This window comes from Schistocerca americana, chromosome 1, assembly GCF_021461395.2.
Source record: "Schistocerca americana isolate TAMUIC-IGC-003095 chromosome 1, iqSchAmer2.1, whole genome shotgun sequence".
Classification (NCBI taxonomy): Eukaryota; Metazoa; Arthropoda; class Insecta; order Orthoptera; family Acrididae; genus Schistocerca; species Schistocerca americana.
The window spans coordinates 475,913,162-475,938,431 of NC_060119.1; the positions used below are offsets into that span (position 1 = coordinate 475,913,162).

At 37.6% G+C, this 25,270-nt stretch overlaps 1 protein-coding gene across 1 annotated transcript in view; it reads right to left on the reverse strand.

Moving 5' to 3' along the window:
- LOC124603938 (pre-mRNA-processing-splicing factor 8) overlaps nucleotides 1-25,270 on the reverse strand; it is a 101,370-nt gene that overhangs the window by 42,978 nt on the left and 33,122 nt on the right. The window contains exons 14-19 of the mRNA XM_047136437.1: nucleotides 19,100-19,216; nucleotides 15,661-15,867; nucleotides 15,420-15,583; nucleotides 4,980-5,106; nucleotides 3,087-3,279; nucleotides 1,495-1,682 (exon numbers count right to left, since the gene is read on the reverse strand). Coding sequence (XP_046992393.1) covers nucleotides 1,495-1,682; nucleotides 3,087-3,279; nucleotides 4,980-5,106; nucleotides 15,420-15,583; nucleotides 15,661-15,867; nucleotides 19,100-19,216 — 996 coding nt within the window. The remainder of the gene's footprint in view (nucleotides 1-1,494; nucleotides 1,683-3,086; nucleotides 3,280-4,979; nucleotides 5,107-15,419; nucleotides 15,584-15,660; nucleotides 15,868-19,099; nucleotides 19,217-25,270) is intronic.

A 25,270-nucleotide genomic window follows, 5' to 3' on the forward strand; every position in this document is an offset into this window, starting at 1 on the left:
AGGGCTGAGGGGTTGGCCAATGTCATTAAATGGTTTACAGAATACGATACTGAAATTTGAAAAGGATGGTGGGCTTAGGGTGGCACCTGCAAGAGGAAGGTGTCCTATCTCACGGGAAGTTATTGATGAGTTGCTATACCTGTAAATGACCATGCAGCACATAACCCAGGTAGTTTAAGTACCAGTGCTTGTGCAGTGTCATGAGAATTGTCTATCCCGTGATCAACAGTACAGAAAGTTCTGTGGTCTATTTTACACTGGTACCAGTACAAGATCTAGACTGTGCTGCAGCTGAAACCTCACAATTCACAGCAATGTTCTGAATTTGCTCCTTGGTTTCTGACAAAGACCAAAGTTGATGACACGGCCAGGCAATAGTCTACAGAGTGATGAGGTACATTTTACACTACAGAGTGCAGTGAATACACAGAACTGCCAAATTTGGGAACCTTGCACGATGCGCGAAGAGCCACTGCACTCTTTGTTTGGGACTGTGTGGTGTGGATTCACATGCCTCTTTATTCTTGGCCCATTCTTCTTTGAAGCAAATATACCCAGAAGGCCTGTCAACTGTACCGTCACATATGCACATTACTGACATTTCCCTGTCAAGTCCTGCTTTAGAAAAGCACAACTTTGTGAAAATCACTGTTTTCATGGAAGGTGGGGCAACATCTCGTGCCAATTGCTCAGTGGAAGATCTACTTAATGCAACCTTTCATGAATGCATTATCTCAAGAGGTTTTCCAGATGCACAGCCTGCAAGATCACCTGAATTGAATCCTCGAGACTTTTGGCTCTGAGGATATCTAAAAGAACATGCTTACCAAGGATATGTTTGGTCTCTACCTGATCTGAAGGCCAATAAACAGGAATACATTCCTCGGATACCATCAGAACTGATGCGAGCAACTGTTGATCGCATTGTTTTACGGATGCAGCATCTCATCAATGTCTCCAGTGCTCAATTTTAACAAATTATGTAAGCAGAGGTTAATAATAAAACAAAAATCATGGCATTCCCACTTGTTTTACCTTTTCTGCTGTTCCTAATTCATTATGTGTAGAAACATTTCTATACATCTTCCTTGCATTCACAGTGCCATATTTGCACCTGGTGGCCAAAATTTGAACTAATTTCTTCTGAGTAAATTTGTTCCACATTAATGCTTTAGTGGTAGCTGTAGCTTAATTACAACCACCCAGTACACATTACAAAGAGTGATTAATCAGAACAGTTTACAAATCAAACACACCTGCCACAGCAATGATAATTTTTTTTCCCAAAAATAAAAATAAATTTTTGATAGAGATTTAAAGTCTGTAGAGGAATTTCTATATATACTGTTAATAATGCCACAGGCATCATCACTGCTTGTTAAACTACATGAAGAACATAATAATTTTTAACACTGTTACTTGAAGTTATGAAAACTAAACTTATATGGTTGTATAGATTAACTATTGTATTTAAATACATTTTGTGTAACCAACCTTATAATTAATGACAACATTATTTTTTGCTGTCATGTAATCAGCAATGTTGTGATCAACGATTAGTCTCAACAGCCTGTTAAGGAGTGTCAAATCTATTTTTTCATACATTTTTTCAAACTTTGATTCCAGTAGTACATTACATTCTCCTTCAGTGACATCCCAAACATCCTGCAGATTGTTGATTCCTGCAAGATACATATAATTAGTTTCATGGTCATATCTTAAAATCCAAACTCTATAACATAATAAAGAGATATCACTGGGTAAAATAACTACAATTACTAGAATGACTTTGTTCTGACAAAACAACTCATGTCAAACTTTCTTAATTAGGAAATAAATTTGAACTATACTTAAATATATGGTATTCTTTGAGTTAGAAATAACAGAAGATAATGTGACAGAATCCTAACCATTCATTTGTATAAGAATCCAATACCAAATACAGTGAAACCCCACTTTTACACTTTTAAAGGGTTTACAAAAAATGGTGTAAAATGCAGGAAACAAAGTTTTAGGCATTTAAAGTTATGTAAAGGATAGATGTTTCTGGAAAGCCTGCAACTGACATTCATTACATAAATAATGAATGATTACACCAGTTATGTATTTTTTTCATGCTCAGCACTACATATTTCGAGAATTTATTCTTGTTGTCAACTGCAAATATTTATTTAAGTATTTTGTGTGGTACCTGCATGTGTATTGTTCAGCGTCTCTTGCACTGTAATCATCTTTTTGATGTTATCAGGTACTGTGCCTCATCAATTATATACAAAACCACACACACACACTATCACTCACAATGTTTGTGTGCAAAACATCGCAAAAATACTTGTGTGAACATTTGCACTTGACAATGAGAACAAACTTTCGGAACACATGTTGCTAAGTACGAATTAAAATACCTAACTGGTGCTGTATTTAAATCAAAGCCACTTGCAGCAAGGTAAGAAAATGTGTCAACTAGTGCTAAAAGAGTGACCAAACAATGAAACATATTAAATATGGTTCGAATAATGCTGATCAAGACAATCACAACAATTACGAAGCTGCGCAAGCATACTACAGACAGTTTGGAAATGGTTTTGATTGGTCATGATACTTTTATTCGAATGAACCTAGGTACTTCTATTAGCCACCACGCCAAGAAGCTCATGGTAGCGGCAGGAGATGAAGCACAAATTGTTCAGACTTTTACCAGTTTCCAGTTCAGATCTGATGGGATGAGCATCCTGATGTCAAGAAATTTAACCATGTAAAGTTTTTAAACACTACTTAACGGCCAATGCCATACCACCGTAATTGAATGTGAATTACGTCAGTCCATTTCTTGATGAACATTTTTTCATAAAGCATAAATCACCAGAAAATTATAAATATGTTAACACAAAATTGGGTGTGAATTAACATCATGTACACAGGAAACTGGATGGGAATGATTAAAAAAATGGCATAAACAGTGGGAAAGCATTAATTCTGGGAACGTAAAAGCGAGATTATACTGTGTACCTGGTGAAAACATAAAAACAAAAATTCTAGCAAACAGAAATTAAAATACTGATTCCACCAAAAACCTGCAAACATACCCTGGCACCACTTATAGACAAGGAGGGGTGGTGGCTCAGTGTCTGATGGCTTCACCCACGGTGGGAATAATCTTCTCTTATCAGCTTCATACCAGAGGTACTGGTCCAGGTAAGCATCAGTTATTTTCTCTAAGGGTTCCACATCATAAACAGGTACCAAGTGACTGTAGAGATCCATGAATTCTATACCAACCTGGAACAAAAATATTTTACTTAAGGCACTATCTGTGTTTATTTCTGCCACAAATACTTTACTATTTAAACCAATTTCTTAGAATATAATTTAATAACTCATTCTTTATTTTGTACAGGTAAGATCCTTATTTCCAATACCACGAAGCACTTGCCAGATGTTCCTGAAATTTATATGAAGCATGTAATGCAAGTAATAACGTCACTACAAGCAGGTTTTAGTTCCTCTCCGGACAAAGTCTGCAAATTACGAGGTGGTATACAGAAGCTCCTAAAGTTCGAATGTTGCACTCAAATTGTTGTGAATACACTGAAAAAGTGATAGGTGTCTTCCAACACAAGAGCTCTGAAACAATGTCACAAGTGTCTGAGCTGAATGATTTGGTTAGTTGCTGGTGAGTATATTTCCAACGTTGCATTTCCACAAGTTTGCAACAGCTGACCTAAAATCTCCGCATAAAGTTGTTTCAAGCTTGTGAAAAATCGCTACAGAAACATATTTAATGTTAAAGCAAGTTTTGGAAACAATGCTTTAAGCAAAAGATTTACAGCTAGGAAATATGTTTCAAAATTGGATGAACATTGACTAATAATGAAGGCAGTTCTGGCTGGCTATGAATGGTACCACACAAGAGTATGTTCGGAAAGTGAATGATCTGACTCTGAAAGATCGACCAGACATCACCTTGTGCATACAGTGTGGTACATGTAAACATATTCTATCAGAAGAATTGAAAATGAGAAGGACTGCACTAAAGTTTGTGCCCAGATTGTTTCATAATGATCAGAAACAACACTGGGTTTATGTCTGCAGGGAAATTAAACAACTGCTCGGGTTTATGGCTATGATGCAGAAACTAAGCAACAATCGTCATAACAGAACAGTCTTCCCTCCACCTTGCCCAAAACTTACTAAATAAGCTTTGTTAATCAACTGGTCAAGTGTCATATTAGTCATGAAAGTTCAGAGCATTCATTTTTGCTATTTAATGTCTCACATAGGGCAATACTCTTGCACATGAAACAGAGTTAGGATTTTTATCTTGACAAAATAGGTTGTAGGTCACAATGAAAAGAAAGTATAATGCTTCCAGTGCGAATTCGTCTAATACAACACTGATACCCAAGCCAATCTTCAAATTTACAGTTTACTTCACCTTGCAAAGTCTTCCATTCACTGTACTTTTACTTTATATTCCAATTGTGATAATTTTGTTCTCTTATTTTTGGAAAAACCTAAGTCTTCTAATACTCACTGACCTCTACAGCATGGGTACTAATTTCAGGTAATTAATACATATAGTGTTGTATTTTAAATTTTTCTTCAATTAGCTGACTTGTGCTATCACTTTCTCTACATATGTCATTGGACAAATGCTAATTCTTTTCTCTGTAACTTCATTACATCTGCCCTATTCCCTTTCTTACACATGACCATTCAGTCTTTTACACTCAAACTCAACTTCCAAATATTCACATTCCTTCTCATGGCAGTCTACAAAGATTTTCTGCAACTTTGTATTTATGCAGGAGTGACCTAGTTAACTCACAGTCTTATCCTATCAGATTCTGTTCATTTTCTAGGCAATAACTTAGAAATTAGTCAACATTAACAAAATAACTACTATTAATGTGCTTCCAAATTATCAAAAAACAGATAGCTGTTCATCCCTCTGATAAAGTAGGAAATCAATGTCTCACCTCTTTAAAAGCCCTCTGTGTTAACAAGTGTCGTTTTATTCTAGACAGTGCCTCATGGGGATTGTCATATGCTTGTTCAATCAAACCGAGTTCCTCACGTTGGCTCTGATTCAAGCGAGACTTCACACTGAAACAAACAAAAATAAATAAATACTGCCTTGCCATGGATTAAGATTTGATTACAAATACTTAGCTACATAGACTTCTTGTGTAGAAATAGCACAATACAAACTGGCATAACATTCTTTGAGAGCCTTAATTATGAGTAACATAACATGGTACTTTGCCTATCCTGATATGCGTTATGGCTTCCCCCATTCCTCCAGTAGAAATGTTGTATAACGAAAATGTTTATCACAGCAAGTTGCATGTGATGTCACTAAGAGCACTTTTCAACTAAGGTCTGTATGGAACTAAAAGGTGTTAGGAGCACTCAGTTAATGTATGTTTTGTGTCCTTTGTCTAAATGAGAAATGTTGTTGCTGTGGTCTTAAGTCCTGAGACTGATTTGATGCAGCTCTCCATGCTACTCTATCCTGTGCAAGTTTCTTCATCTCCCAGTACTTACTGCAACCTACATCCTTCAGAATCTGCTTGGTGTATTCATCTCTTGGTCTCCCTCTACGATTTTTACCCTCCAATGCTAAATTTGTGATCCCTTGATGCCTCAGAACATGTCCTATCAACCAGTCCCTTCTTCTTGTCAAGTTTTGCCACAAACTCCTCTTCTCCCCAATTCTATTCAATACCTCCTCATTAGTTATGTGATCTACCCATCTAATCTTCAGCATTCTTCTGTAACACCACATTTTGAAAGCTTCTATTCTCTTCTTGTCCAAACTATTTATCGTCCATGTTTAACTTCCATACATGGCTACACTCCATACAAATACTTTTAGAAACGACTTCCTAACACATCTATACACTATGTTAACAAATTTCTCTTCTTCAGAAATTCCTTCCTCGCCATTGCCAGTCTACATTTTACATCCTCTCTGCTTCGACCATCATCAGTTATTTTGCTCCCCAAATAGCAAAACTCCTTTACTACTTTAAGTGTCTCATTTCCTAATCTAATTCCCTCAGCTTCACATGACTTAATTAGACTACATTCGATTATCCTCGTTTTGCTTTTGTTGATGTTCATCTTATATCCTCCTTTTTATGCTCCAAGTAGACAGTGTCTGGTGTGTGTGACTCCTATGTTGTGAAAAACTTGAAAGTGAGTTTTTGCTTCACCATACCCAGCCCTTCGGTCTTACTGCCCAAGTGTTGCTGCTACTCCAGAGAATAGGACATGCCATGCACGCAATATCCTCCTTTCAAGACACTGTCCATTCCGTTCAACTGCTCTTCCAAGTCCTTTGCTGTCTCTGACAGAATTACAATGTCATCGGCGAACCTCAAAGTTTTTATTTCTTCTCCGTGGTTTTTAATACCTACTCTGAATTTTTCTTTTGTTTCCTTTATTGCTTGCTCAATATACATATTGAATAACATCAGAGAGAGGCTACAACCCTGTCTCACTGCCTTCCCAACCACTGCTTCCTTTTCATATCCCTCGTCTCATAACTGCAATCTGGTTTCTGTACAAATTGTAAATAGCCTTTTGCTCCCTGTATTTTACCCCTGCCACCTTTAGAATTTGAAAGAGTATTCCCGTAAACATTGTCAAAAGCTTTCTCTAAGTCTACAAATGCTAGAAACGTAGGTTTGACTTTCCTTAATCTTTCTTCTAAGGTAAGTCGTAAGGTCAGTATTGCCTCACGTGTTCCAATATTTCTACGGAATCCAAAATGATCTAACCCGAGGTCAGCTTCTACCAGTTTTTCCATTCATCTGTAAAGAATTCGCGTTTGTATTTTGCAGCTGTGACTTATTAAACTGACAGTTCGGTTATTTTCACATCTGTCAACACCTGCTTGCTTTGTGATATAGGTTATAAAAAAAAAAAAACCATGATTTACTGTTATGTGACATGTGGATGTGTTGCAGTTATCAGCTTTTCGTCAACTAGAGTGTAAATAAAAATGAATAAAGAAATCACTATATCAAAAGTAGTGTGTATGTTGCAGGTCTTTGTCTATATCATATATAATGTTGCTGTTAATAATAAATGAATAGAAAAATATGAGAAATTGCTGTATTTTCAGTGATTGAGTGTTTCCTGTACTGCATCACTTTATTCACACGCACAAAATTCATGTCTCCTTAGAGTAATGGATGAGAGTACTTACAGATCATGATCATAATCATAATAGTGTACTAATTTTTTTGTGAGGAAACTATTGGTTTCTCCACTTCTCACAAGAGGTTGTTACATTCACCTTCTTTTGCCTTTATTCCATATCTACAGGAGATTAGCATGGCTTTGTTAATTTTAGAGAGAGACCGCATGCTCTTCCCGGTGACAGAATTTGTATATCCCAACTGTCTGTGTGTAGTGTTATCTATGTGAAAGTGTATGAACATTTTTTAAATGTTTGCAAATCGTGTAACTGAGGACGAGTGTCAGTAACGGTCCAGTATTCACTTAGTCAGATGTAGGAAACTGCTTAAAACTATATCCAGTCTGGCCAGCACAATACCCTTGTCAATAGGCCGGTTGGATTCAAATTGGGGCCAATACACCTGCTCAAATCCTGGGAGTGCTAAAGCATGTGGTTATTCAGGTGGGTAAGAAGTTGTTATGTGTATAATATAAGATACCTACAAGGAATCGTGTAGCCAGTCACGTCTGAATATTTTCTTCACCTTGTCCCATAAATTCTCAATTGGAAGGCAGATGCCTCTGCAGGTCAAGAGAACAGTTCTATTTCAACTTGCACAGAAAAACAGGCTCCAACTCGTTTGCTGATGAGAATGAAAAGTACTCACATTGAAATTTGTTCACACGCATCAGATTGTATAACAAACTGCTTCTGGACGTGAGTATACAGTCACAATACAATGAAGTGTGCCATGTCCCTCCTGTATATTCACCCGCATCATGAGACAGGCAAGCGAACAACTTTTGATTGAGTTGGGTCAAACAAGAGGAACTGCATGGCAATCAAATACAAATAAACCCTTAAATTCTTCAATTAACAAAGATTCTTCCTTCTCTGATGAAACACTACAAAATACTACTGGTTTGCTATTTTTCTCATAATTGTTTAATGTATTTTGGTGTTGTTCAATGAAGCAAAATAGTGCTAGTATATGCTCTGTGCTCAATGCAAGACCCACAATGTTATCCCTGTGCAGCAACTTTTATTAACTTTAGTAGGTGTAAAATGTGACTCTTCTATGTCCACATACAACACAAAGTTGACAAAAGGGACCAATACATTCACATAGAAATTCGGAATATAACAAACACATAAACATTACAGGTTTTTAAGATTTACGCACAGGCCCCAAAACGTCATTCTGAAAATTCAAAAATAAACTGAGTTGCTATGAATGGGCTGTACACCCTGCGGACTGGCAACCTTTCCCACACCAATGATATCCCAAGTAACCTAATCTTGAAGAGGTTACACTGGCAGATGACAGAGCTCAATCACGCAATCTGCCTAGGCCAGCAGGCAGGAGTGCAATTGCTGCTAGAGGTCAATGGTCTCGCAGACCTGTCTGCCGCCACGGGTCACATGATCACCAAAAATTCCTCTAGTACCTCTACATGGCCTGGGTATTAAGGCACAAAGCCACTCTGAGGAACATTCTATCAAGCTATGGGTCAGGTGCCAACTGCCTCTGCTGTTTCATAAGCTGAGTCTCAATCAGAACCTTTACTTCATATGATGCTGTGGCACATCAACACTGCTGATCATCAGAACCCTCAGCACTTGCTTTCACTATCACTGGGAACTGGCCTCCAAATTGAAGATGTCTAGGAGCATGGTACTACCCATCACCTTCACTACGCTTTTTTGTTCTCCTTCCAAGTGAACATTAACTTTGACTGTTTCAGAAGTACGACCCTCAACCTACATTGGACTTAAAAATTCAGTGCTAATCACAAATTTGTAATGGTTAACTTTTCTCCAAAATAGGAGGTTTTTGGTATTTGTACTTTTCAATAAAACTGTTATACATTGTTTACCTTGGCTGTGTTCTCATTGTGTCTCAACCACCACAAGCCTTAGCAAGTGGTGACAAGAAACTTTTCTATGAACCAAAACTTTCGTGCATTTTATGCTCTAAGTAGACAGTGTCTGGTGTGTGTGACTCCTATGTTGTGAAAAACTTGAAAGTGAGTTTTTGCTTCACCATACCCAGCCCTTCGGTCTTACTGCCCAAGTGTTGCTGCTACTCCAGAGAATACGACATGCCATGCACGCAATAGCAGACAAGATGGGGGCAATCACCATATCCAACCTGGAGCTGTCGAACCGGCTGTCCCACATCAACTCACAGGTTAAAGGATTTAGGCATGCGTTTGACTGGAAGACCAAGCCCTGGGTGAACTACATGGCTAAACTGGGACAACACTTCTCAGCCAACAAATGATATGCAGCAGCAAGTGTTCTTCCTTGCGTATGAAGGCTTGAAATTTTACCATTTACTACAGCAGCTTAATCCTGAAGTGGAGCATAATGCCCTCACATACGATCGCTTAAAGACTTGTTTACTAGCATATTTTGACTCACAAGTACAAATTGCAGTGACCTGCCATAAATTACTTATTTGGCACAAGCTTAGAGGACACACTTACAGAGTATGAATAGCCAAACTGTAGTGTTTCAGTGAACAGTCAAGAATTGCAATGTTCCATTGTATTAATCTCAACATAAACAGTCCTCCACAACTTCCCTTGTCACGAGACATGATTCTTGTACTTTCACCAGACTAAGGACTTCATACTGATCTGAAATAAAAGGACCATGCATTAGAGTGCTACCTCCCCATGACTAGGAATGGTTCCTCGACTATGCACGAGGCCACGGTATTGGCGTGTGGAGTCTGATGTGTGCTGGGTTCCACCTACTGCCCTCAGATAGGGGTCAGAGGACAGCTGGCGCTGTGGCGTCTTGTCCCACCAGGAACTCAGCACTGATGGTAGCAGCCACAGACAGCAGGCCAGCAGAGCAGTGGCACCAATTCCCTTGAAGAACTTAGGGCCAGTTTCAAGCCCACAGCTACTGCTGGGTGATCACAGTCATCCTGCTGTCTGGTGTAGCTCTGGTGTCCTGACACTACTCATTTCCAGCAATGAGAAGTCATCCCTGCCTTAAAATCCACTCATTTATATCCTCCGGTGCCCACTTGCTTCGCTAAAGCCTGATGCCTAGTCACGTAGCCACAACATGAGACTTGGCTTGGTGTGGTGAAATCGCCCCACTTGCTACACGGTTACCACTGTGCGCTGCTGTTTACTGCTACGCTCTGTTATCCTTGCTCCGCAATAAATTGCTATGTTTGTTATTGGGTCCAACATGTCGCAATACTAGCGGCTACTGGCCCATGGCTGTTGATGTCCAAAGACTGGGTAGCGGCACTACAACTACATTATTTTGTTCTACTTCTGCGTAAACATTAATTTTGACTGTTTCATCATTAAGGTCTTCAACATAAGCTGGACTTTTATAAATTACAGCACTAATCACAAAATTGTGGTGACTAACTTGTCTCCAAAGGAGAAGCTTTTTTATTTATGTCTTTTTCAATAAAAACGTTGTACATTTTTTGCCTGGGATGTGTCCTCATTTTGCCTCAACTTGCGCAAGACTTAGCACATGTTGCACAGTGACAAGATACTGGAGTTCTTACACTGCTATAATTTCCACAGAGGTGGGTCACGAGTGAGAAGATTTAGTAGTAATTTAATATGTATTAAAAATTGTTGTTGTTGTTGTGGTCTTCAGTCCTGAGACTGGTTTGATGCAGCTCTCCATGCTACTCTATCCTGTCCAAGCTTCTTCACCTCCCAGTACCTACTGCAACCTACATCCTTCTGAATCTGCTTAGTGTATTCATCTCTTGGTCTCCCTCTACGATTTTTACCCTCCACGCTGCCCTCCAATACTAAACTGGTGATCCCTTGATGCCTCAGAACATGTCCTACCAACCAATCCCTTCTTCTAGTCAAGTTGTGCCACAAACTTCTCTTCTCCCCAATCTTATTCCATACTTCCTCATTAGTTATGTGATCTACCCATCTAATCTTCAGCATCATCTTAAGTATTAAAAATTATTTAAAGGATATTCAAATACTTGCATTTGTGTGTTAAAATAATATGTAAAACATAGGCTTAATTAATGTCTTTTTACTTTTGTTTCATGCTGAGCATATAAGTGACTCAACATTCTGACTGCAGTACCCTGCTGCAATTGCCATACAAACTGAGGTGACTATTGTCACAACCAACCAACAGCCAACAATCTCAAGAAAATCCCGCCACTCAGTGATAAGCATATTACACCCTATAAAATAAATTAAAATTATACATTGGAAAGAAAAAGCATCACATGGCAATACTTAACCGAAAAACAATTATTAAAGTAATTCTATGCTACATGAAAATTTGTTAAAAAATGCACGTGCATAAGTGCCTAAACAACTCAAAACATCTGAAATTTTACCAAAATGTATTCTGAAAGAGTAAACAGTCATCCACAATATATGTCACACAACTCTTGCTCAGTGTTCTGGTTGTTTTTTCCTCCCATCAGTGTATATCAAAAGGAATTTTCTGTATTCTTAATACAATATTACAAATTTGTAAAGTACAGAAAATAAACTACTTTTCATTATTTCACACCAAAAGAATTTTTGCGGCCTTAATTCAGGAAGAAGTTATTCTTCAGAGTATGGTTGTAACACAAAAAGCAAATCATCTGAGATCCAGTCATACTATTGAAGAGTATGAATATTTCTCTCGCAAAATGGTCTTTAACTTGGGTGTTCCAGACAACGTCTTTGTGCAATGACTATGTTATGCAATGACATAACAGCGTCTCTTCTTTATGGTAAGTAGCACTCTGTCTTTTCCTACAATGTTGATATTCCTACTTGGAGTTTCCATTGTTTGATACAAACAAGCGATGATTTCAAATGTCTTTCAAATCAAGAGAAAGACATTTATTTCAGAGATTTTGGAAAAATATTTACTAATGTATGGCAACACATACAACAAATAGCCTTTAGCAAGATGAAACTAGTACCTTTTATGATTGAAACGGCTAACAAAGTTGAATCTGTAAGAAATTTCTACTTGGTCCTGGTTTGTTCCTTTAAGTGCCTGTTTATGTCTTTTGAATGTATATTCCTCATTTTGCATTACATATTTTCTTAATTTGGGGCATGTTTCTGGAATTTTTAGTGCACAAGTTTACACAAATTTTGGAGCATCAATTTACTATGTGGTATTAACATCTTGGGCATCAATGAAACACATGAACACGTCTATAAGGAACTAGGTCAACAATCTGAATTTCATGACGTAAATCAATTCTCGTGATTGTTAACGGAACACATTTAAAACTTATTCAGAAAACAAGTTACATTAAAGAAGATTTCACTGAGAGCAATTCATTAAGTTTCCTTACCATCACACTGCAGACCTGCACAGTTTGTTAAACATCATCAGTGTTCTGCCAAAAGGCAGGTTTTCACACGGTAGTTCTCCAGGCTGTGCGGTCTTCTGCCATCCTCTTCAGGTCTGCATAATTTCCTCTTCCCTTTATGTCGTCTATCATCTTTTATCTCCTTCTTCCTCTCAGTCTTCTCCCACAAACCAATCCTTCCAAAGCATCTGCTAGCAAGCACTCCCTTCTCAATAATGTCCCAACCAGTTCTTTTTCCTTTGTCTTACAACCTTCAGCAGACATCTTCTCTCACCAACCCTTTCCAATAATCTTTCATTACTCAATCTTTCCATTCTCCTCCACATCCAGATCTCCAACGATTCTAACCTTTTTTTCATCCTCTCGTCTTAGCATCCATGTTTCTGCCGCATATAGTGCCACACTACAGACAAAACTTTTGCCAAGCCTTTTCCTTAGACCTTTATCTAAATTGCCACATAAGAGTCTCCTCTCTCTGTTGAATGCCTCCTTCGCTATGGCAATTCGAGTTTTCACTTCCTGGTGACATCTCAAGTCTTCAGTTATTGTGCTTCCAAGATATTAAAATGCACTTACTTGGCTAATGGTAGATTGTCCTATTTTAATATTGGACAGTCTGTGTCTTGTACTGATGACCGTACTGTTTGTTTTCACTGTGTTTATTTGCATCCCATATTCCACATAAGCTTAATTCAGATCTTTCAGCCTGTTATTCACTATCCACTCACTTTCTGCCACTAATACCATGTCATCAGCAAATCTTATAAATTCTATTCCCTTTCCACCAATACATGTTCCTCTTTTCCCATGTAAGCCTTTTGCAATAATTTCTCCAAGGTATGCGTTAAACAACAGTGGGGAAAGGCAACAACCTTGTCGAATGCTACGTCCTTCTGACATTTCATTTCCAATCCTTATCCTTACTTTCTGATGTAAATATAGATTCTGTACCAGTCGTCTCTCTTTCCAATCTACTCCTTTCCTCTTCAAAATATCCATCAGCTTGTTCCACTGAACTCTGTCAAAAGCCTTTTCTAAATCTATAAAAACAACAAAGATTTCTCTACCTTTTCCCATATATCTTTCCCCTCTAGTTCTTAACAGGCCAATAGCATCTCCTGTTCCTTTTCCTCTCCTAAATCCGAACTGCTCCTTTGCAATGCCTCTATCCAGCTTGCCATATAGCCTTATATTCAACACTCTCAGCAAGACATCAGTTGCATGAGAAATACGACTGATGGTCCAACGCTCTTCACATTTTTTAGTGTTTCTCTTTTTCTTTATTGGTATCATAACTGTTGCAAGGAAGTCCTCAGGCCATTCCCCTTTGTCATATATCTCGTTACAGAGGTAGACTATTTCTTTTCTTGTCTCGTTTCCCGGACTCTTCAACAGTTCTGATGGTAAATCATCAATTCCACATGCCTTCCTATTCTTCATCTCCTTCAGCACCTTTTCTACTTCTGCTTCCAAGATTGTGAATTCCTTTCCATCTTCCGGCACATATTGCTCCTCTTCAACCTTAATTTCGCTTTGCATTTCATCCGCCTTATACAGACATTCAATATATTCTTGCTATCTGTTCAAAAACTCATGTGGTTCTTCTGCTAGAGTACCATCCGTTCTTTCTATTTCCATGCTATTGCTCTTTCTTTTACATTCAAAAACTATCTCACTAGCCAGTCTATACATCATTTCATTCTTTCCCTCTTTCTCCATTTTCTCTATTTTGTCGCATTTCTGTTTCATCAATTTTTCCCTCGCTTCATCAGCTTCTCTTCTTAATTCATTATTCAGTTTCTTGTACGTCTTTTTGCCTTCTTCATTTTCTACACTTTTCCACTTTCTCCGCTCTTCCATCTTTTTCAACACGTTGTCTGTTATCCATTCTTTCCTAGTGCTTTGGGATACTCTAATTCCTAGTACTTCTTTGGCAGAGTCCATGAGCCCTTCCTTCATTTTTATCCACTTTTCATTAACACTTTCATCAACACTATCTCTTTGCCATTTTCCCATAAATCTGTTCTCCAAATTTGATATCTTTCCTACCTCTTTAAGTCTTTCTATGTTTAGTCTTTCCTTTGCTTTACCTCTCCAGACTTTTTTTCAACTTCACTTCTATTTCTCCCATTACTAGGTTGTGGTCTGAATTTATATCCGCTCTTGGATAAGCTTTAGCATTCTTTAAACAGTTCCTAAATCTTTTTTGTATCCGGATGTAGTCCAACTGATATCTTTCCCTATTCAAATTTGATATCCATGTGTAACATCTCCTTTTGTGGTGTTCAAATAATGTGTTACCCACTGCCAATGAATTTTCTCTACAGACACTAATTAGTCGTTCACCTCTCTCATTTCTTATTCCTAATCCAAATTTTCCTACTGCATTTTCATCTCTTCCTTCACCGACCACTGCATTCCAGTCCCCCATGATGATAATGCAGGCATTTATATTTTCTTTCTTGATGAGTTCTTGTATTTTCTCATAATATTCTTCGACTTCCCCATCTCTATGCTGGCTGGTTGGCATATATACCTGTATTAACACCAAATCTTTTGAACTACCCTTCAGTCGTATCATCAACAGTCTTCCATCAATGTATTGTACCTTCATTACCTTATTTTTCAACTTTTGCCCTATCAATATTCCTACTCCGTTTTCACCACTCGATTTCCCCGAGTAAAAGAGTTTATAATCTCCACTTTCTCTCCCCATCTCATTTCACACAAACTAAGGGCATCTAATCTGTTCCTTTTCATCTCTGTTTTGGATTCTCTAGCTTTCCTGCTTGCAGGAAGTTTGTTAAAACATACAATTATTGTACTAACACTGACAATTTTGACTATTGAACGTGTATTTAGACAATTCTATAAAAAGTTATGAATTACCTGTAAGCTTCCTTCAACCTTTCAAGAGACAATATCAGCAGCTTTGTATCGTGTTTGTATGACAATGGTGGAAATGGAATTGGTGCAAATCTTCGGGACTCTAACCAATGCACTGTTGTTGTGTATATAGCAACAGCTTCCTCAGGAGAGATATATGGCCCATCCTAAAATGTAATTAAGTGAATTAAAAAGTGTTATAAAATCTTGGAATTATAATAAGGAAAGTGGAAAATGCATTCACCTTCAGGTAGTTGTGTTGTCTTTCTTGTTCAGCTTTTAAGTAAAGTCTTGTAAGTCTACCAAGATTCTTTTTACAAACTGTTTTATCAACTGTAGCTCCACGCCTAATACGTTCTCTATTGTAATGTGCAGTATTAGTCCACCAGTCAGCTTTCATTTTAACATAACGTAAAATCATATTCTCAATTGGTGTAGGAAGCCCAGGAACCTAGAAGAAAAAATATCATATTTTATAAATAATTTAACAGTCTGTTGATCTCAGCACTTGTTATTTTGAAAGATATATGAAAACAAACAATTAATAACAACATTTTTACAAATATTTTAGCCAGCATCAAGAAAGTAAATTGAAACTTTTCTATTCAGTTATTTGCATGTTCCATGTATTATAACTGTGACAAGGTCCTTCTGATGTGGAGTAAGTAAGTTTTACAATTATAGTAAACTTTTCAAATTTAAAATATACCAGCACGATTACTATACACATGAGTGTAATAAAGAATAAGAAACACTGTTGTTTAAGTGAATTTTATCCTTAACCCTGTTTCTTTATAGGGTGTAGAATACAATCTCCTATTCATCACAACTGAATGCAATTTATTTAAGACACACTCATTTCAAGCTTGTGCCAATCTTCAAGTGGTTCAAATTCTTTCACTTGTGTCTATTTAGTCAATATCATGTAATGAATGTGAAAACTTGAAAATGAATGTGTAATCATCTGAAGATGAGCACAAGCCTGACATCATTTGTCTCTTAAATAAATCACCTTCAATTATTCTACACCCTATACAGGAACAATCATGAACTTCAACAACATCCATTATGGATCAAATTCACTTAATGTTGCCTAGCCAGGCATTATGAACTGTCACTGTTTTCAGAACATTAAAATCAAGATGATTATAACCATTCAAACAATCAAATTTGGCAAAAAGTATCTTTTGTCTAAAGTAATACTTAATTACATTAAAATTAATGTTAGGAACCACACTCACTCAGCCAAAATTGCAAAGACAAAGTGTGAATGTCTGAAGATGGCCTTTTAAGCCGAAAACCGGTTAACAATGAAAGTAATATCGTAGAACAAAAGCAAACTGGTGCTTTTCATTTAATACAATATGTGAAATTATCTGACTAAAATCTCATTACACAAAATCAGTTTCCTTTACCAAGCAAATATTCAAGCTGCATTTCACATTTCCTTGACTCACACACAATTCATGTCTACTCTAGATAAAATTAGCAAGCAGGTGAGCAAAGAACCATTACTTGTGCTAACTAGACATAATCAGAAATTACTTGCTTTCAATTCTGATGAAAGACAACAACCAGAACAAATTTTTTATGACAGGGTGATAAAACTCCGCCAACATCACATTTAAGAAAGATAAACCTGAGTTACTTGAGAAAGGTCTCAAACAAAATATTCCACTACTGCTGCTCAATAATAACAGTATCAAGAATTTAACTGTCTGCTCTAAAGTGGCACATGGCTCAGCTAAAATGAACAGTACGAGCAGATTAGTATTGTCTTAAAATTAAGAATATCACACACAAAAATCTACAAAACAAAAAAACGTAACTGTGAAAAAACTGACTCCAAACTGCTCAGAAATATTAATAGAAAACTATCCCCAAATAAAGCTCTGGCAATGAAAGCTGATGAAGGGAACTCAGCAATTATTTACATTTAATATATCAGCAAAACTCTGGAATTTTTACATAAACAATACACATGAAAAACAGATTAAATCCATACCCAAATTTCAAGCCCAGCTAAGGAAACTAGTGAAATTTTATGATTTCCTGTCATCTGACTTCAATGTCCTACAACACCTTGTCATGAACCCAGCTGCACTAAATGCATGTTTGCAGCCAAAAATCCATAAACCAGTTTGTCCTCTACATCATATGATTAACTCAATAAATGGTCCTGCGTATTTTGTTGCTGGGAAGCTTAAAGACATTTACAGTATTTTTTTATACTTATGAAATGTAGATAGCTATGATTTTATAGATGATATCAAAGACATACCATTACCAGATAGTACAAAATTTGCTTCCATGGACATAATAAACTTCTACACCAACAAACTTATTCATGACAAAATTCAGATAATTAAAAACACTCCATTATAGCATAAAAAAATATCCAAGGCTGGGATACATTCCCTCACTGAACTGCTAGAACTGCCACACTAATATTTCACTTCTAACAATAACATTCATAAAAAGGAATATAGTAAAAAATGTGACGAATGTGTAACTACAATTTGGATACTCCACTTATATACAAGTATGCTAACATTTTCAACAAATTATTTCGACACTTTTTGTTCTTTCAGTTGTGTGTATTTCATAAACAACCTGTAATCTGGCTTTTACTACACGTTGAACTCTAACACTGAATATGGAAACAGGTAAATGAATGTATAATTGCCCGAAGATGGGCTCCAGCCTGAAAACGGTCATGTCTCAAATAAATCAACTTCAACTGTGACTCATAGTGGATCTTGCACTACAACCTACTGTTGTTAATGTTCAACTGCATTTTCATGGCTGGATGTGTCAGTCTTTTCTGCATTACAACAAGACTATGTGACAAATACAGGGTGTTTATAAATGAATATCGGGGTTTTAATGCTTTATAATATTTATTACATTAAACTTACAGTTATAAATGATATGTCACATGAAAGAGCAACTCAAACAGTTGTGTATGGCACCAGTGTGTATGCGCAGCGCGCAATGCTTCCGCTGCAATCCACTAGACATTGGTTGAACTTCACTGTGCCCAAGTGCTGGATAGGGCGCAAGAGGTCCAATGACAGGGCTTGCTTTGCACGGCCTCCACGTTCACCCAACCTAACACCATGCGATTTTTTCCTTTGGGGCTTCATCAAGATCGTGTGTACATGCCTCCGTTACCAGCAGACCTCCCTGAATTAAGAAACCGGATTGAAGCAGCTGTTGCTACAGTCACTTATCAACGTTTGGGAAGAACTCTGCTGTAGACTTGATGTGTGCCGTGTGACAAATGGTGCTCACATTGAACATTTATATGGTTCTTGGTAAAACTGTGAGTTGCTCTTTCATTTGACATATCATTTATAGCTGTAAGTTTAATATAATAAATATTATAAAGCGTTAAAACCCCGATATTCATTTATAAACACCTTGAACTGTTAAGACATTTCTCTTTCTAGTCTTTTATTTATGAATGTTAATTTTAGAACTGTGAGTGTTGACAAACAAACATCTCACGAGAGAAATGTAGTGTGATGCTATAATCAGAATGTCCAGTTGAGCAGAGAGGTTCTAGATGGAGCATCACAAACTGCTTTCATTACAAAATTCTTTGCAAGGAACCCTTCCCCAAAAATGACTATGTCATTCATTCTGAATAATGGCATATTAAGTTTGTCATATTAACTGACCTTCCATGGTATATTGGCCTTCCAACATCTCCATGCTTCTGACAGATGCTGAAGTATGGTTCTGGCTTTATTCTGCTTAATTCCTTCAGGCATCATATCAACAATGTCGTGCATCACCTGAGTGAAGTAAAAAAAGCCATTAACAGTTATAACATTGCATTCAAATAACCTTAAAATTGTGCCGCACAGCTACCAGCTTTCATAAAAGAAATTCTGTTGGATTTTTAAAAAGCAAAACCACAAGCCATTAATTTCTTAGTTTTATTACTTTTCAACTTGTTCCAACCTAGAGGTTATCATCTGGCAGAACTTTTGAAATTTTTTTCAGTAGTGAATATCGTATGTATAAAATTTTAAACTAGAGTTCACGGTTGTTTATCACCGTGCACATATGTAGCCCCGGTATACAGCTCTGTACTGTCAAGTTTGGAACATAACTTGACAATGTGTCATACACTAGAGCCACATTTATCTTCAATGATAAATAACCATAGATTACATGTCAAAGTTATAGGTACAGCTTGTGATGTTTACATTTAACTTGATACAATTTACTGGTGCCGATCAAGGCAAAAAAAAAAAAAAAAAAAAAAAAAAAAAAAAAAAAAAAAAAAAAAAAAAAATTTAATAAATAAATAAAAATAACTATACAAGTGTAATACAAATTTCAAAATCTAATATAAAATACAGCAGCAATAAGAATTTGCTAATATATGTAAGCATGCAATAGTTATTTAAATATAAATACATATCTTGAAATACGAAGGAAATAGTTTAATTTCCAATTCACTAACCTGGATTAGCCTCAACCAAATATTTTTAACACTCATTCTCTGATATTAATACCATTTTTGTAACTTTCAAGGAACAAAATAATTTGTTTCAGTGACATAGAATATGCCATCCACCTTAACACTGCAGTTACAGCCATATCAGAATTAATATTTGAATCTTTTATTTTGATTCCGCAACAGTTCAATGTTTCAAAATGAAAAGACAACTGTCAATTAATTGTATTCCAAAGAGCAGCAAGAATGAGAAATTTGAAGGATCTGGATCAAACGACACTACAACTCTATCGTATTAAAAATAGTATTTTTAGACATTTGTAATTAATAAAGGGCAACTGCTTCGTACATTCTAAAAATAGTGCAACCCCATGTTCTAAGAAATACATAGAAAATATACCATTTTGTAAAATATTCCAGCTTTTCTCTTATACCTGCCACTTGAGGTTTATTACATTGCCCAGTCATATTAAAGGAGGTAGGATGTTAAACAGGCCAGCTTGGAACAGGAGAGGCACCACAGGACATTTTAATTTCCACTGTCTATATTTTTCCAAATAAATTCATAAAACTTTAACAACATGACCAGGATTCATACTCATAGCAGTGGAAGCTCAAAAATGTAATAACACACTTTTTTTTTTTTAACATGTGAAATTTCATCATTTTTTCACTTACTACTGGCTGCATTTGTTGCTATAGGTACACTTTTCTTCCTAAGTACGATAAATTCTTCGATGACTTTTGCACAGCATACAAACCATAGTTACAGGTGTATGAAACTCCAGAAGTTATTTAATTTATGAAAAAATGAATGAACAGTTACATTTTAAACTTAATGTTTAGAAAATATTCACGTTTTATAGTTAATTATCTCAATTTTTTTCCACAGTTTTCTAATAGATTTGGAAAATTCTAGAGTTTTATACACCTGTAACTACTGTTTGTATGCTATGAAAAATTCATCAAAGAATCTCTCTTACTTAGGAAGAAAAGTGTACCTATAACAACAAATGCAGCCAGTAGTAAGTGAAAAAATGATGAAATTTCACATGTAAAAAAGGTATTTTGCTACATTTTTGAATTTCCAATGCGATAAGTGTGAGTCCTCAATCCTTCTTGGTCATGGTGACAAAGTGTTATGAATTTATTTGTAAAAGTATAGACAGTAGAAATTAAAATGTCCTGTGGTAATTCTCCTGCTACAAGTCGGCCCGTTTGACGTCCTACCCCCCTTAATGTAACCCCTGTGAAAAGCCTGAATAACAGTGCAGACTGTTGTGAGACATGCAGGAAGAGTGTCAATGAGGGTCTGGAAAGTACCAACAGGGATGTGGAGTCATGCTGACCCCAGTGCTACGACCTGTTGCACTAGGTTCCTCAGTTTAGGATCAATGACGCAACCAGCCAGATCAAGGTTGTCCCACAGTTTCTTGATTGGGTTTAAATCCAGGGAGTTTGGTGGACAGGGAAGTAAAGTAAACTTATGCTACTCAGACCAGGCATATATGCTTCAAGCTTTGTGACGTGTTGCATTGTCCTGCTGGTAAATCATATCAAGGAAAAACAAACTGCACATACAGGAGGACACAGTCCCCAAGGATACATGCATACTTGTGTTGATCGACTGTAGCACCTAGAATGTTGAACGACATACACATCAACGGCCACCCGACTGAAGGAGCATAACACATGATTCATCTGGAAATTCAACCTATGGATATCCAGTTGTTGTGTTGGCAAGCAAATTCCAGCCTTTGTCGCCGATGAACAGCAGTCAAGCATGGGTGGATGAGCCAGGAGCTTGCTGTGAAGATCCAAAAGCAGCACATTCATTGAGGAGACACTGTTGGTAGCCCCTTCGTTCATCTGGGCAGTCATATGCTGAATAGTCACATATCTATCCACTTGTACACATCTTCACAGTTGCAGTCCACTGATCATCTATGGCCCATGAGACACCACAGTTGTCTCAGCACCAGTTTTGGCTAGTGTCATTTTGCTATGCAGATTATACTTTACCCATGGCAGCACACAAAAAAAGTCACAAATATAACCATTTCAGAAATGCTTCCATCCATGGCTCGAAAGCCAATGTTTATACCCTTATTTGTCATAAGAGAAATCACTCATTTCTGCATTATGACAACTGCCCTGTTTTTTTAACCATATTTGTAAGCCATGAAAGAGCCTCATTTATCTAACAATATGACTCCTAGGAGAGTTAAAAGTGATTCAGAGGCATTAAATCCAACCATCTGAATCATGCTTAAAGGAACGGCCTTGTAAGATAAATATTTATTTTCAAATTTCCCATTTCTTGTCACATTTGATGAGGAAAAATATTTGACATTTTTCAACAAATCTTTCAACACCAAACACATGTGTTCTCTCATCATTGCCCTTATATTTAAATACTCTAAAATTAAGTGCTGTCTGTTGTCAGGAGATCTGAGATGTTGCCGTCGAGAGTGCACTTTCTAACTACTAAGGACAGTTCTTACAAAATGTTTAGTACAATGTAGTGATAAAACTTTGTCCCCGGGAGCTAAGTATAAGCATGTGCTTGAGAATCTACTGTTACTAAACTGTATCTCTTACTATTATAACTGTTTTATTAAGAAATTTATGACCAATTCTCGCCATGGTTTCTCAGCAGCATTATTCTGAGCAGATGAATAACACACTCTTGTAGTAAAATCTTCCAACTCTAATGTCCTGGTGACAAATAGCAATTGAAATTAAAGTACAGGGTGACTATTATTGAACTATATGAAATAAAATTGTCATAGTTTCTGAATGGTTTGCACTAGACTGTTCAAACCGCACAGTTGGCCGCGGGGCATGAAGGGAATTAGTATGCGCATTCATGGTTTGGTTTAGCGACAAAGCCCACTTTCATTTGGATGGGTTCACCAATAAGCAAAGTTGATGCATTTGGAGGACTGAGAATCCACATTTTGCGATTGAGAAGTCTCTTCACTCTCAATGGGTGACTGTGTGGTGTGCAACTTCCAGTCACGGAACAATTGGTGCTATACCCCTTGATGTCACGGTGACTACCAAACAGTTTATTTTGGAACATGATTTCATCTCCACTATTCGAAGTGACCCTGATTTCAACAATATGGGTTCCTGCAAGATAGAGCTTGACTACATCGAAGTAGGAGAGTGTTTGATGTCCTGGAGGTGCACTTTGGGGATCACATTTTGGCTCTGGGGTACCCAGAGGCCACTGGCATGGGCCTCGATTGACCACCACATTCTCCAGACTTGAACACATTCTTTTAATTTTTTTTGGTCATCAGTCTTCTGACTGGTTTGATGCAGCCCACCACGAATTCCTTTCCTGTGCTAACCTCTTCATCTTCAATTATTTGCTGGATGTATTCCAGTCTGTCTTCCTCTACAGTTTTTGCCCTCTACAGCTCCGTCTAATACCATGGAAGTCATTCCCTCATATCCTAACCCAGGGCTTCCCAACGTGTGGTCCGCGGACCCCTTTGGGGTTCGCCAGCTCTTTCTAGAGGGTCAGAGGGCCACCTTTCACCAAATCGTGTAAAATAATGAGTAAAATTATTGAATAAAAACGTGAAAATCAAATTCATCATTATTTTATTTTTCGTGTGAAAAACGTGTACTTTTACTTCAGATCGTATTCCCAAGCAGCCTTTGCGGTTCCTAAGTGAGAACGCATACACAGTTTAGTGGCGCAGAATGCAGCTTCTCTGATCGACTGTTTCGCAACAATACGGGGGTCGTTTGTGTGCCGGCTCACGGCGCTAGATGCACTGAAACCTGTTACGCATGCGTGGAGCAATCTTTGTGAACCAATCATGGCGGTCGCTGGCACGTATGAGGCCCCAGGCATCATTAAATGTTAAACTTGCTTTGTCAGTGCACTACTTCTTTCATAAGTCGATTTTTGATCAGTTTATTACTTCTAACATGGATCGGTGGCTGAAGTCAGGATCATTGAAGAAGGGTGCAGTTTTTCTATCGCCTTCACAACAAGGGAAGTTTCCAGTTGAAATGAATGAGGAGGGAGGACGACCAAAGGAAGAACAATCACAAGAAGCTCCACAGCCGGATTTATTATGTGAAAATGACCTCCTCTGCCAGAATTGTTTCCTTTGAGAAAAAAAAGTCTTACGATCTGTGAAATGCTTTGTCTTCTTATACAGAAATAAGAGAGTCTGTTTGTTTTCCTAATTTGTTTACAGTCGTGGCTCACTGCCACGATATAGTGTTCAAGTAGTAGTTGAAGTTGTCAGCTGTGGCTAAACTGTTGCCACGCCGCCTGCCAGTTGCCAGCTACCAACTGACAGTACACTGTTGCAATGTCGCCTGCTAGCCGCTGGCTATGGACTTACAGCTCCCGTTCAGTAGATATGCAAAGATGTAAAAATAACTAGACTTTCCGAGCTGTTTACATGGGCACGAAAATAGATTGTGGAACTGCAAAACGGCTTTATAAAAGCAGATTTCCAGAATCGATTTTGAAGTGTTTATCTGACCAACCAAAACCGGAACTGGGACATCGGCTTACGAAATCCGGTTTTGGAAACTCATGTAAACTGGGTGAATGTATTCCCACATATTGCACAACAGATGTCACAATAGTCCTTTAAAGGCAATTCCTTGGCCTCTTTCCTTTCGTGATGTGTTTGTATCCCGAATCATGGGTCTGCCTCTTTTCTTACACAGCCGCGCGGAATGGCCGAGCAGCCTAAGGCGCCATGTCATCATGGATTGCGCGGCCGCTCCCGCCGGAGGTTCAAGTCCTCCGTGGGTCGCGTGTGTGTGTGTGTGTGTGTGTGTGTGTGTGTTTTGTCCTTGGTGGAAGTTAAACTTAGGTTATTAGTGTGTAAGACTAAGGACTGATGACCTCAGCAGTTACGTCCCATAGACTTTACATACATTTGAACATTTTTCTTCGGATTTCACAAAAAACCACGTACGCACGCGCGCACACACACACACACACACGACTGTTACGAAATATGCATGCTCCTTACACAACAGTAGCCAAACAGTGGAAGTGAACAGACCACAAGTGGTAGCTTGTCAACAGCTAACAGTTTGGACGTGACACTGATTGCTCTTCGAGGAAGGCAGCTCCAACGTGTGAGATATCAATTACCACGTAATTTTAATCACGCTATAGTGTGTTGAACAAAGGGAGTAAATCCACTAGTAAGTATCTGGATACAGTGGGAATTCAAATTGGATCGTTAATTTCAAGTTGTTTTTATTCATCTTTAAACTATTGATACTTCGGGGGGTGGGGGGGGGGGTGGGGGTGGGGGGTGGGGGGAAGGTCATTGGAAACATGGCACTTAAGAAGCTTTCAGTTCCTATGGGTTTCACTCTGAAATGTAAA